Consider the following 15,159-nt stretch of genomic DNA (forward strand, 5'->3'; position numbering starts at 1 on the left):
AGAAAGTCTGGGGTTTTATATCTCCTTACCATGTGATTGACCTGCTACTTTAAATTAATGAATTAAGCTAATGCTTTAATGCCTCCAGACATATTACAGGAAATGTAAGATTGCAAAAGTCGGAGTGAGGAGAAAAGGAAAAGAAAAGAGATAAATTGAAACCAAACTACTGCTTAAAAACTCTGCCGCTTTATATACCTCCGGAATTCCGAGGATATGAACAAATTCAATACTTCTAATATTTTTGTGGGGAACCTTGATGGACATATGAATATAACCACATAAGTGATTACATGTTAAAGGAACCACCCTGATAACCTTTATTATTGCATAGCCCTCTATTGAACGCACAACCTATAGAGTAGGGAAGAGGAGGAAGGAGAAGGGGGAAAGAAAAACCTTGGATAATATACATATAACTTTCTTCAGCTGAAAATCTACAGCACTCACTCTTTGGGGTGCTCTTGTTTCCCCCCTTCCTTTTTTTTTTTTTTTCTCTGTGAGCGGTGGATTTTTTCCTTTTTTCCCTCACAGTAAGACCACCGGAGATCAATATTCGTTCCCCTTCTCTCCCCTCATATAATCTTAAGAGACTTATTATAGATTGTACCCTCTATTTAGGCTGTACAAATGAGATCATAAATATAAAGGATTGTAGGCCCCTGCCAGGAAGAATAGGGGGAAGGGGAACGAGATAACACCTTCTCTCAGCTCCCTTCTTGTACTATCCCCTTCAGCTCCTATTTATCCACGGCCCTTTGATATTAAAGACACTTCTCAGCAGCCGGAGACATTAACTTAATAGGTGCCATCAACTGATTGACCATACAGAGGAAGGTCAGAGGGATTTCAAAAAAGGTAAAGTGGGTCTTTCTTACTCCACAACCCTATGAACCTCATTTGGTAATCTGGGATATCTCCCTACCTCCACTGTGGACCTCATCAAGAAAAACAACCGTCCTTGAGCCTAAAGATGAACTCAGAAACTTCAGGTAAATAGCGGGGCCTTATGCCTCGTACACACGCATCGATTATTGGCCGGGAAATTTCGGCCAACGTCCGATCGGCCAATTGTCGGCTTGTTAGTATGATGCTTTTGACAACCGACTCCGACGTTTCGGCCGAATAAAATCTGGTGTGCAGACTATAAAATTTTTGTCGGCCGTCAACACAACGGCCGATTTTCCGTCAGTCAGTGCAGATTTCGGCAGACAAAAATCTGATGAGCAAGACTGGGCATGCTCAGAGAAGAAAAAACACACGGAAAGTAATCCAGCACATGACATCACTTCTGAAGTAGATTTTTGTTGGCCGAGAAAATTTGTGTGCAGTCTAGAACACATTCCAACCAACACAACAACACTGGACAAAAGACGGCCGATCGGTCGGCCGATAATCGTTGCGTGTGTACGAGGCATTAGGCTTGAAGACTGGGAGTCTGTGTTATAAACATTATAAATAGAGGCTTGGTCTGTTATTTTAAAAACGTTTGTTAATAGGACGCCTGCCAAAAGGTGTTTAACTCTAAATATAACTCCCTTTGATTAATAAAGCTTGATAATGAAGGGAAAACCCCCCAGGACTGCAGCTCCGGAGAAAATTCCTAGGACTAGTGCCAGCCCTAACACTATTAAAAAGTTCATGATCCAGGAAGAGAAAACGGAAATTTTGGGGGTACCAGTGACATTTCTACAGTAATCAGTGCTATAAATATGCACTGTTACTGTAAAAATGACACTGGCAGGGAAGGGGTTAATTTTATTGGAGAGGGAGGGGTTAATGTATGCCTGGTGCTTACTGACGTGTGTGGGGGGAGGGGACTGAGTGACACAGGGACAGATTGCATGTTCAGCTATGCTGAACCCTGCAATCTGTCACTGTTTTTCACTTAGGAGATCCGCCCGCTCTGTTTACACAAGCGGGCGGATCTCCACACTAGATCCCTGACAATCGGGGAAGAGCAGCGGCGATCGGCGCTGCTCCTCCCCTGGCCCGACTCCCGCTATGACTGAAAACAGCGGGAGCGCGCCTCCGGCGGCGCGCGAGCGCCGCCTACAAGGGGAGGAGTCCAGCGACGTAGGTCTACGTCGCTGGACGGAATCGAGCCACTTTGCCGCAGTACAGTCCCAGTGACTGGTCGGCAAGTGGTTAACCTATTTTCCCGTTTTGAAAACTTGTACTTAGATAATTATATCCCCTTGTTGGAGGAGATAAAAATAAATATCAGGAGAATCTCAGGAAAGATAATCTTGCGCAGTCATGTTGGAACAGGAAGGGGCCATCCCCAAACTGTTCCCACAAACCTGGGAGCATTAAAGTGTCCAAAATGTCTTGGTATGCTGATGCCTTAAAATCTCTCTTCACTGGAACTAAGAGCCCAACCCCTGAAAAACAACCCCACACCATAATCCCCCCCCCCCTCCCTCCACCAAATGATTTGGACCAATACACAAAGCAAGGTCCATAAAGACATGGATGGCGAGTTTGGGAAGGAGGAACTTGACTGGTCTGCACAGAGTCCTGACCTCAACCCGATAGAACACTATTGGGATGAATTAGCGCAGAGACTGCAAGCCAGGCTTTCTCGTCCAACATCAGTCCCTAACCTTACAAATGCGCTTCTAGAAGAATGGTCAAACATTCCCACAGACACACTCCTAAACCTTGTGGACAGCCTTTCCAGAAAAGATGAAGCTCTTTTAGCTGCAAAGGATGGGCCAACTTAATATTGAACCCTACGAACTAAGATTAGGATGGCATTAAAGTTTATGTGCGTGTAAAGGCAGGTGTCCCAATACTTTTGACAATATAGTGTATATGCACTTAGTCCCCTGAGGAAATACTTTTTTTTTTTTTTTTTTTTTAGGTCATGAAAGTTTCCGTCTGTGTTCACTGTAACATTTTAGGTGTGGCTGCTTAAAAGAGTTTTACAGTGCCTTGAAAAAAGTATTCATACCCTATGAAATGTTCCACATTTTGTCATGTTACAACCAAAAATGTTAATGTATTATATTGGGAATTTATGTGATAGACAAACACAAAGTGGCACATAATTGTGGAGTGGAAGGAAAATAATAAATGGTTTTCAAATGTATTTACAAATAAATATCTGAAAAGTGTGGCGTGCATTTGTATTCAGCCCCCAAGTCAATACTTTGCAGAACCACCTTTCACTGCAATTACATCTGCATGTCTTTTTGGGGATGTCTCTACCAGCTTTTCACATCTAGAAAGTGACATATTTGCCCATTCTTCTTTGCAAAATAGTTCAAGCTCTGTCAGATTGGATGGAGAGTGTCTGTGAACAGCAATTTTCAAGTCTTGTCACAGATTCTCAATTGGATTTAGGTCTGGACTTTGACTGGGCCATTCTAACACACGAATATGCTTTGATCTAAATCATTCCATTGTAGCTCTGGCTGTATGTTTAGGGTCATTGTCCTGCTGGAAGATGAACCTCCGCCCCAGTCTCAAGTCTTTTGCAGACTCTAACAGGTTTTCTTCTAAGATTGACCAGTATTTGGCTAAACCCATATTCCCATCAACTCTGACCAGCTTCCCTGTCCCTGCTGAAGAAAAGCGTCCCCACAACATGATGCTGCCATGGTGCCACCACCATGTTTCACAGTGGGGATAGTGTGTTAACGTTGATGTTCAGCATTAGTTCATTTGTATTCTGCCAGACATAGCTCTTTGCTTTTAGGCCAAAAAGTTCAATTTTGGTCTCATCTGACCAGAGCACCTTCTTCCACATGTTTGCTGTGTCCCCCACATGGTTTCTTGCAAACTGCAAACGGGACTTCATATGGCTTTCTTTCAACAATGGCTTTCTTCTTGCCCCTCTTCTATAAGGGCCAGATTTGTGGAGTACACGACTAATAGTTGTCCTGTGGACAGATTCTCCCACTTGAGCTGTGGATCTCTGCAGCTCCTCCAGAATTACCATGGGCCTCTTGGCTGCTTCTCCAAAGAATGTTCTCTTTGCCTGGCCTGTCAGTTTAGGTGGACAGCCATGTGATGGTAGGTTTGCAGTTGTGCCATACTCTTTCCATTGTCGGATGATGGATTGAGCAATGCTCCAGGAGATGTTCAAAGCTTGGGATATTTTATTTTTTTTTTAGAACCTAACCCTGCTTTAAACTTCTCCATTGTTATCCCTGACCTGTCTGGTGTGTTACTTGGCCTTCACAATGCTGTTTGTTCACTAACAAACCTCTGAGGGCTTCACAGAACAGCTGTATTTATACTGAGATTAAATTACACACAGGAGGACTCTATTTACTAAGTAGGTTACTTCTGAAGGCAATTGGTTCCACTAGATTTTAGTTAGGGGTATCAGAGTAAAGGGGGCTGAATACAAATGCACGCCACACTTTTCAGATTTTGAAAACCATTTTCCTTTCACTTCACAATTATGTGCCATTTTGTGTAGGTCTATCACTATAAAACCCCCAAAAAATACATTTACGTTTTTGGCTGTAACGTGACAAAACATGGAAAAATTTCAAGGGGTATGAATACTTTTCAAGGTACTGTAAACTTACCATGCAGACTGCATAATACAAGGAAATAAGCGACACTTACACACAACAAGGTTACATGACTATCACTCACTGAGAACCACACTACATAAAATAAGAAAAACCAACCTGCCTGCCAGAATATGTTGTGTTTTATATCAGGTTTTCAAGGTTATCAGGACAGACCTAGCTGCCTTCATTAACCACTTTACCACTGAGCCTATTTTTGACACTTTTTGTTCACAAGTTAAAACCAGTATTTTTTCCTAGAAAACTACTTACAATCCCCAAACATTATATATATTTATTTAGCAAAGACTCTGGAGAATAAAATGTCGGTCATTGCAAAATTTTTTGTCACGCGGTATTTGCGCAGCGGTCTTTAAAACGCCATTTTTTTTGGTAAAAATTTGAAAAAATCACATTTCACTGCATTTAAAAAATACTAAACAGTAAAGTTAGCCCATTTTTTTTGTATATTGTGAAAGATGATGTCACGCCGAGTAAATAGATACCCAACATGTTATGGTTTAAAATTGCGCCCCCCCCCCCCGTGGGATGGCGACAAACTACGGTCAATAGAGATCTCAATCTGCGACGCTTTAAAATTTATTTAACGGTTACCAGTTTAGAGTTAGAGTGTAGCTCATTTTTTAAATTATTGCCCACGCTCTGGCGATCGCGGCGATACCTCACATGTGTGGTTTGAATAGCGATTTCATTTGCGGCTCGACTTGCGTATACGTTTTTTTGTGCGCGAGCTAACGGTGACGGGGTGGCTAAATTTTTTTTTTCCTATTTATTTTTTCTTTTTTTTTAACTTTATTACAGGTTTTTAAAAAAAAAAAAAAATCTGATCACTTTTATTGCTGTCACAAGCAATGTAAACATCCCTTGTGACACCAATATGTAGTGACAGGTACACTTTATGGAGGGATCGAGGGTCTAAAAGACCCTAGACCCCTCCCATTACACTTCCCTGTATGCAAAACGCCGAAAACTGCATTTTTGCATACAGCCGTTTTTCAAATCTGCCGCCTTTTGCAGCACAGTAACCCGGAAGTGACGTCATGGACGCCGCCTCCGGGTTACGTCATCGGAGACCCGATCAATGCCGTTTCCGGGATTCATCGGGACTCCATCCAGCCAGCGGACGTGCCGGCTGGGTGCTCGGGGCTTCTGGTGGGACGGGAGCCCCGAGCAAAGCCACGGAAGGCGGCGGGGGGGGGGGGGGGGGGACGTCCCCTCCCGCCCCCCCGGGTAACAATCAAGCGGCTCCCGAGCCACATCGGTCGTTACCGACGGAAAGCCGACCGTCGGCTTCAAACCACGGTACCGGGATGATGCCTCTAGCTAGAGGCATCATCCCAGTATAACCCCGCAAAGTCAGCCGACGTAGGTCTACGTGGCTAGACGTTAAGTGGTTAAACATTTACACTGTCACTGTGCTAACTGTCATTTGTTAGATTCCAGAACCCACGGTGACAACATTTCTATACTGTGTATGTTTATTACTTTGGAATTTGTTCGAAATAATAGTTAATTATTAATTAAAATCACTAATTCCTGTAATAATTACTCTTTAGCCAATCAGCTGTAGATTGCGGCACATTCAAAGCAAAAAACTGTTTAACAAAATCGAATTCTGCATTCTTCTGCAATCCTTACATTTATTTAGGCTCACCCAAATAAAGGAAACTAGCAAATGTATTTATATACACAATATATCCTTAGCAGTTTCTTTACAACTTACAGTATCTCACAAAAGTGAGTACACCCCTCACATTTTTGTAAATATTTTATTCTATCTTTTTATGTGACAACTCTGAAGAAATTACACTTTGCTACAATGTAAAGTAGTGAGTGTACAGCTTGTATAACAGTGTAAATTTGCTGTCCCCTCAAAATAACTCAACAAACAGCCATTAATGTCTAAACTGCTGGCAACAAAAGTGAATACACCCCTAAGTGAAAATGTCCAAATTGGGCCCAAAGTGTCAATATTTTGTGTGGCCACCATTATTTTACAGCTCTGCCTTAACCCTCTTGGACATGGAGTTCACCAGAGCTTCACAGGTTGCCACTGGAGTCCTCTTCCACTCCTCCATGACGACATCACAGAACTGGTGGATGTTAGAGACCTTGCGCTCCTCCACCTTCAGTTTGAGGGTGCCCCACAGATGGTCAATAGGGTTTAGGTCTGGAGACATGCTTGGCCAGTCCATCACCTTTACCCTCAGCTTCTTTAGCAAGGCAGTGGTCATCTTGGAGGTGGGTTTGGGGTCGTTATCATGTTGGAATACTGCCCTGCGGCCCAGTCTCTGAAGGGAGGGGATCATACTCTGCTTCAGTATGTCACAGTACATGTTGGCATTCAAGGTTCCCTCAATGAACTGTAGCTCCCCAGTGCCAGCAGCAATCATGCAGCCCCAGACCATGACACTCCCACCACCATGCTTGACTGTAGGCAAGACACACTTGTCTTTGTACTCCTCACCTGGTTGCGGCCACACACGCACTTGACACCATCTGAACCAAATAAGTTTATCTTGGTCTCATCAGACCACAGAACATGGTTCCAGTAATCCATGTCCTCAGTCTGCTTGTCTTCAGCAAACTGTTTGCGGACTTTCTTGTGCGTCATTTTTAGAAGAGGCTTCCTTCTGGGATGACAGCCATGCAGACCAATTTAATGCAGTGTGCGGCGTATGGTCTGAGCACTGACAGGCTGACCCCCCCACCCCTTCAACCTCTGCAGCAATGCTGGCAGCACTCATACATCTATTTGCCAAAGACAACCTCCGGATATGATGCTGAGCATGTGCACTCAACTTTTTTGGTCAACCATGGCGAGGCCTGTTCAGAGTGGAACCTGTCCTGTTAAACTGCTGTATTGTCTTGGCCACCGTACTGCAGCTCAATTTCAGGGTCTTGGCAATCTTCTTATAGCTTAGGTTATCTTTATGTACAGCAACAATTATTTTTTTCAGATCCTCAGAGTTCTTTTTAATGAGGTGCCATGTTGAACTTCCAGTGACCAGTATGAGAGAGAGAGCGATAACACCAAATTTAACACACCTGAGACCTTGTAACACTAATGAGTCACATGGCACCGGGGAGTAAAAATGGCTAATTGTGTCCAATTTAGACATTTTCACTTAGGGATGTACTCACTTTTATTGCCAGCAGTTTTGACATGAATGGCTGTGTGTTGAGTTATTTTGAGGGGACAGCAAATTTACACTGTTATACAAGCTGTACACTCACTGCTTTACATTGTAGCAAAGTGTCATTTCTTCAGTGTTTTCACATGAAAAGATATAATAAAATATTTACAAAAATGTGAGGGGTGTACTCACTTTTGTGAGATACTGTACCTCCCGAAGCCTGACTGAAAACCCCCCAGGGCTTTGCTAGGACATTGTTAAGTGAGGCCTAGTCATTACTACTCATTTCCTCCATCACAGGAGCGAGCTTTCAAATGCTGAGCTCAGAGCCACTTCATAAGGGGAGAGAAAGAACATGTGAGGGGGTTTGAATCACAGAAGGAGCATGCTCCTGTTATGGTGGAGGGAAGCAGTAATGACTAGGCCTCTCTTAGCAATGGCCTAGCAACGTCCTGGGAGTATTCCACTCAGGCTTCTGGAGGTATGTAAATGGCCTACATCTATAGCAAGGGCATTATTCAACTTTAGTCAGAACTGCACAGTTGTTTTTATCTACAAACACCCCTTACTTACATAGGTACATAGTAGTTGAGGTTGAATAAAGACAATAGACCATCCAGTTCAACCTGTGTAGGCGCGCGTGGCCGTAATCATCTCACATACCCCTGAATGTTCTGATCCTTGAGATGTATGTCCAAGAGTCTTTTGAAAGTAGCCATACTTCCGCAGAAACCACCTCTTGTGGTAGAGAATTCCACACTTTTGTAGCCCTAATAGTAAAGAACCCCCTGCGTTGCCTGAGGTCAAAATGCTTCTCTAATCGCATTGTATGTCCTCGAGTTCTCATGCAATCCTTGCGACTGAATAGCTTTTTTTTTCTATGCTGAGATCTTTCTACTTGCATAGGCAGTTTTATTAAAATAAGAAATAACCCTTCAGGCTGGGTTCACATATGTGCACCCGCCGTGGACCTGTGTAAACCAGCTCCATTGAGAGCCGGTCACACTCGCATGTCATGTGAATTGGATACGGGGAAACCTGCATCCGGGGAAACCTGCATCCAATTCACATATATGTAAACCCAGCCTAACCCTATAGTACTACTGTTCCACCACTAGCTGTCCTATGGTTGAATGACAGCCAGGATAATTTAACCCACTTCCTCTGAGGCCAGGTGGTCATGGACCCACCCAAGTCTGTGAATGGCAAGTGAAAGAAAAAGCAGCACCATGATGGGTTCATCCCTTTGTCACTCTGCTTACTCTTCCTATCAACATGCCCCTGGGCTGGCACATTGTAAGTTTACTTTAAAGTGTAAGTTTAGCCAAAACTTTTTTTTTTTTTAAAGTTTTGGTTGGAGTAGGGAAGTATTAGAATAGCTGTTGAGGTTATATTGCTCTGTTTGCCCTTACCTGTATGTGCTTACATACTGTTACTGTCAATTACAATATGAACATAAAAGGTATATTTTTTAGTAGACACTATGGCATACCTGCCAACTGTCCCGTTTTTGTCAGGACAGTCCCGGCAAATATGAGCCAGTCCCGGGTAATTTATGTTGTCCCAGCCAAATAATCGGGCTGCCCGTAAATCGCCCGTCACAGCCAGCCGGTGCCCATAAAAAAAATGGTTGTGGGCCAAAACTTTAGGCAGAAGTAGCGCAGCTGAATGGGAGAATTATTCCAACTCTGCTACTTTGGCCTTAAAGAGGATGTAAACCCTCCTCTGCAACTTTTACCTATAGGTAAGCCTATGATAAGGCTTACCTATAGGTACTGTAAATATCTCCTAAACATGCACCGTTTAGGAGATATTTACCTTACATGCAGCCAGTGACATCACTGGCACATGCGCTCTGAAGGAACGGCCGCTGGTGCCGTTCCTTCAGAGCCCCGTGCCGTGACCGTCGAGTGACGTCACCTCGGCTCCGGCCAATCAGATGGCCAGATGCCGCGATCCCGGAAGACAGGCAACTGAACATGTCGCCCGTCATTCAGGTAAGCGGGCGGCACGGCGGGGGCTCATTCTTAGGTAAGTATTTTATAATGAGCTAGTATGCGATGCATACTAGCTCATTATGTGTTTCTCTTTCAGGTTGAAAAAAAAAAAAAAATTTAATGGGTTTACAACCTCTAAGTATGAAATTCCTTTTTTAATTTCCTGTAATTCTCTCTTTACTGAGTAGACCCTATAATCTGATAAGTAGGCGGAGATTAATTATGTGGAGTGGGTGGAGCTTCAGGGAAGTGGGTGTGGTAAATAATTGATAGCTGTGCTGCAAAGTGTCCTTGGAAATTTTTTTCAAATGTTGGCAACTATGGACTGTGGTTGTCATGGGCCATCATGGATCTAAGGCGCCAATATCAGCTCTCCAGTTCTCAGAATCCAAGGTGAAATAATCAACATTCTCCTATAGCTGAAAATGCAAAATGTTCTAAAGTTTGTGAATATATCATAAAGCAGCAAATATATATTCTGTGTAAATGGGCTCTAGTATGTGCATACATGCATGGGAGGTGGGGATTTTAGATTGTAAGCTCCTTGAAGCAAGGGCAGCTGTGAATGTACAATATATGTAAAGCTCTGTGTTAATTGTCAGCACTGTAGAAATACCCATGGTAAATAAATAAATAAATATAATTTCAAATAAAAACCTTATTACCTACCGGATTTCTGTGTAGTGCCAGACAGAGCTTGAAGCCACAGCCGATGCCCATGACTGGCAGACCTGGGAGACAGCCCATCTATCAGTAATAGGCAGGTAATAGAAGACTTGTGTGAGGACGTCTTGCGGCATGTACTCCCATTGCTCGGACATTGTGTTTCTGCTTCCAGCTTAACCTGTTCTGAGCAAGCACAGGTATTTTATAGCACCGTCACTGATACCAAACATGGTCAACGCAGTCTTCCTTCTCTTTCATTGGTCTATTGAAATTGCACTCACGAAAAGAAAGTTAATGAATCTATAATAAACATTGTTTGCCCTGAAATGAGATTACTCATTGTGGGTGTAACTCAAACGGACAGCTAGAGCTGGATAAATAGTGTTCTGCATTGTGTAAGAGGAGAAACGATCTGAATAGAAGGTTGATGTTGGTTAGCCTTCTAGTGGGGGAATCTCTATAGCCAGGACATACAGCGGGTCTCAATACAATGTCAACTTATCAACTTCTTCTGTTTTTAGCTTTTGGTTATTGGGCTGGAACATTAATAGATCATTAACCACTTAAGCCCCGCAAGATTTTACCCCCTTCCTGACCAGGGCCTATTTTCGGACGTGCCACGCTGTACCTAAACTAATTTGACGTCCTTTTTTTCCCACAAACAGAGTTTTCTTTTGGTGGTATTTGATCACCTGTGCGATTTTTTTATCATGCGCTATAAACAAAAAAAGAGCGTCAATTTTGCAAAAATAACAATATTTTTCTATATGAAATTCCCCCCCAAAAAAAATGTAAAAATCAAAATTTTTTAACATTTTCGGCCAATTTGTTTTATGCTACCTATGTTTGGTAAAAAAAAAAAATAGCAAAAAGCGTATTTTGATTGGTTTGCGCAAACGTTATCGCGTTTACTAACAAAGGGAAAGATTGTCATTTTTGTTGTTTTTTTTTTAACGCGTAATGGCGGCGATCTGCGATTGTTTTTGCGGTACTGCGACATTGCGGCGGACAGATCGGACCCTTAACTGACATTTTTGACACTTTTGGGGTTACCAGTGACATTACTACAGTAATCAGTGCTATACATATGCACTGTTACTGTAAAATGACACTGGCAGTGAAGGGGTTAACTTTTTTGGAGAGGGAGGGGGTTAAGTGTGTTCCTAGGGGCGTGATTCTAACTGTGATTGGCTGTGGCTTGAGGTGTAGGAACAGTGATCAACGGTCCTACATAGTAGAACCGTATGATCACTATTCCTACACAGGGGAGAATGACAGGCGGCTTGTTTACATTAGCCGCCTGCCTTTCTCCTGCTCTAACGGACGATCGCGAGTGACCGGCGGACATCGGGTCCGCCGGTCACACGCGCGGGGGAGTCTCGCTCCCTAGACCCTCACAGGCTAGCGACGTAGTACTACGTCGCTTTGCCTGTGAGGGGCTGACCGCCACAGTATATATTCGTGCGGCGGTCGGCAAGCGGTTAAGGGCACACCACACACGTTAATGCATGAGACAATTGGACCAGAATGACCCCTCATGAATGGCCCCCATGGCACTTGCATATGAGATGCCGAAGCATCTACAATATAACGCACCACAATGCATATAGCATTGTGGCAAACTTCTTTGACAAAATTACTGCAGGTGCATTTGTTTGAGACATTAAGTTGCAATTCAAAACAAATAGCTTGCCTTGATGCAGCAAGCCCTAACACACAAAGAATATGTTGCATTATGCATTGCATAGAGTGAATGAGCCCTAGGGCAGAGTTTCAAAACTAGGGTGCTGTTTGGGTTCCCAGGAGTGCCAAAAACATGGATCCAGTTTGGCTTGGATAAGCAACATGTGCTGCAATGGTGCAGGGCAGGTCGTCGGCCAGCACTATTACTACCAATAAAGCTCTAGGGCCCAGCAGGGCAGTGGATGATGTCAGTAGTTTTTTTTATTTTTATTATTTTTTTACAAATTATATATATATATATATATATATATAAATTTTCCATTTTTTTTTTTTAGCAAAAATAAAGGAGAATGTTTGTTTTTTATTTGGTGAAATATCAGGGGTCTAAATGGGGAATATGCATCACACAGGGTGATTAGGGTGTGCCCAGGCACACCTGGCAGACCCTGTGCGCACGCCTATGATGCTGACCCAGGGCAGGTGGAATGTACAATCACCCGCAAGCATTCAGAAGAGGATTGACATGCACCTTCATCCAGATCTGCGCTGTCTCCTACCCTCTGGCATTCTGCTGAAGCTGTAAGGCCTCTGATGGGAAGAGGAGATTCGGTGATGGAGGGGCTCTCCTGGATAGCAGGGGGCCACTCTATATAGAGGAAAGAAAGATGAAATGTCTGCTATGATGAGAGAATTCAGTAAAGAGGGGACTCTGATGGGATGGGGCAGCTAATGTGATGGAGGGACTCTGTGAAGAGGAACCTGTGATGGGGGACCTCTGATGTGATGGGACACTCTGTAAAGAGGAACTCTGATGTTGATGTAATAAGGAGGCTTCTGTGATAGGGAGACACCTATATGATGGGGGGACTTTGATGAGAAAGGGGGTTTGTAATGTAAAGGGGGCTTCTGATGAGAGGTTATATTAATTAACGTGGTTGTTAAGCCACTTTATCCCATCCTGTCTGTTTAATAACCCTGTGTCTCTGTTTTATAAAAATATTCTGTTCTTTAGCAGTTTTCAGAGCGCCGATCGTCGCTCACGTGACCCCCTGGCTCTCTCCTCTCCCTGTCTGACAGCTGCAGTGGGCGGAGCCGAAGATTTCCCACTGACATCACTCAGGAGGGGAGGAGGAGAGAGCCGGCGGGTCACCTGAGCGGCGATCGGTGCTCTGAAAACTGGTAAAGAATGGCTTATTTTTTATAAAACAGAGACACAGGGACACACAGGGTTATAAAACAGACAGGATGGGATAAAGCATTAAATGAAACTACAGCAGCAGGAGGGAAGTGGGCTGGCACTGACACAGGAGCAGACAGGCAGGGAGGGGGGGGAGAGAGGACAGCAGAGCTGCGGATGATGGAGGCACGTAAACTGACCACGGTGTCAGGGCTTAGCAGCCATAAAACACTGTGGTCAGTTTACAGGGGGGAGGACATAGCCAGGCAGGATCAGCCAGGTATTTTAGGTGATACAAGGGGCCAAAATATACAGCACAAGCACTGTTGTAAACACAGCTGACCATTCTTCTCTCTGAAATGATCACAGAGTGCCTGTGATCCTTCTTTATAGAATCACAGGTCTCTGTGATCATTTCACAAGCACGGCCCCCCCCCCCCCACCCCACAGTTAGAATCACTCCCCTAGGCTCATATTTAACCCCTTGATCACCTACAGTGTTGACACCTTCCCTGCCAGTGTCATTAATACAGTAACAGTGCATATTTTTAGCACTGATTACTGTAGTAATGTCACTGGTGTGACATTACTACAGTAATCAGTGCTAAAAATATGCACAAAATATGCAGTGTCAAAAATGTCAGTTAGGGGTCCCATCTGTCCGCCGCAATGTCGCAGTCCCGCAGAAATCGCAGATCACTGCCATTACTATTAAAAAAAAAAAAACAATAAAAATTACATAAATCCTTCCCGTAGTTAGTAGATGCATTAACTTTTGCGCAAACCAATCAAAATACGCTTATTGCGATTTTTTTTTTACCAAAAATATGTAGCAGAAAACAAATTGGCCTAAAATGTTAAAAAATGTTCATTTTAAGATTTTTTTTTTTGGGAATGTTATATAGCAGAAAGTGAAAAAAATTTTTTTACAGAATTGTCGCTCTTTTTTTTGTTTATAGCGCAAAAAATAAAAAAAATCGCAGAGGTGATCAAATACCACCAAAAGAAAGCTCTATTTGTGGGAAAAAATACATCAATTTTATTGGGTACAGCGTCCCACGACCGCGCAATTGTCCGTTAACCACTTAAGCCCCGGAGGATTTGGCTGCTAAAGGACCAGGGGTTTTTTTGCGATTTTTTACTGCGTGACTTTAACGGACAATTGCGCGGTCGTGCGACGCTGTACCTAAACGAATTTGACGTCCTTTTTTTCCCACAAACAGAGCTTTCTTTTGGTGGTATTTGATCACCTGTGCGATTTTTTGATCACGCGCTATAAACAAAAAAAGAGCGTAAATTTTGCAAAAATAACAATATTTTTCACATTTTTTTATATGAAATTCCCCAAAAAAAAAAGTAAAAATCAAAATTTTTTAACATTTTTCGGCCAATTTGTTTTATGCTACCTATGTTTGGTAAAAAAAATCGCAAAAAGCGTATTTTGATTGGTTTGCGCAAAAGTTATCGCGTTTACTAACAAAGAGAAAGATTTTTGTCATTTTTGGTGTTTTTTTTTTTAACGCATAATGGCGGCGATCTGCGATTTTTTTTCGGTACTGCGACATTGCGGCGGACAGATCGGACCCTTGACTGACATTTTTGACACTTTTGGGGTTACCAGTGACATTACTGCAGTAATCAGTGCTATACATATGCACTGTTACTGCAAAAATGACACTGGCAGGGAAGGGGTTAACTTTATTGGACAGGGAGGGGTTAAGTGTGTCCTAGGGGCGTGCTTTCTACTGTGTAGGGACATGGCTATTGGTGTAAAAGCAAAGATCAACCGTTCTACATAGTAGAACGGTCAGATCTTCACTTTTACACAGGGAGAACTGACAGGCAGCTTGTTTACACAAGCTGCTCTGTCTTTCTCCCTTCACAGGAGCGATCGTAGTGTGGCCGGCGGACATCGAGTCCGCCGGTCACACGCACTGACTTGCCTGTGA

At 43.2% G+C, this 15,159-nt stretch overlaps 1 protein-coding gene across 2 annotated transcripts in view; it reads right to left on the reverse strand.

Moving 5' to 3' along the window:
• The window catches only part of FBXL8 (F-box and leucine rich repeat protein 8), a 48,148-nt gene that overhangs the window by 24,611 nt on the left and 8,378 nt on the right, over positions 1–15,159 (reverse strand). For both annotated transcript variants that reach the window (XM_082270360.1, XM_082270359.1), the window contains exon 2: positions 10,354–10,528. In XM_082270360.1, the coding sequence (XP_082126486.1) occupies positions 10,354–10,505 (152 nt within the window). In that variant the 5' untranslated portion in view covers positions 10,506–10,528. The remainder of the gene's footprint in view (positions 1–10,353; positions 10,529–15,159) is intronic.

This window comes from Pelophylax lessonae, assembly GCF_965119305.1.
Source record: "Pelophylax lessonae genome assembly, chromosome: 10".
Taxonomy (NCBI): domain Eukaryota; kingdom Metazoa; phylum Chordata; class Amphibia; order Anura; family Ranidae; genus Pelophylax; species Pelophylax lessonae.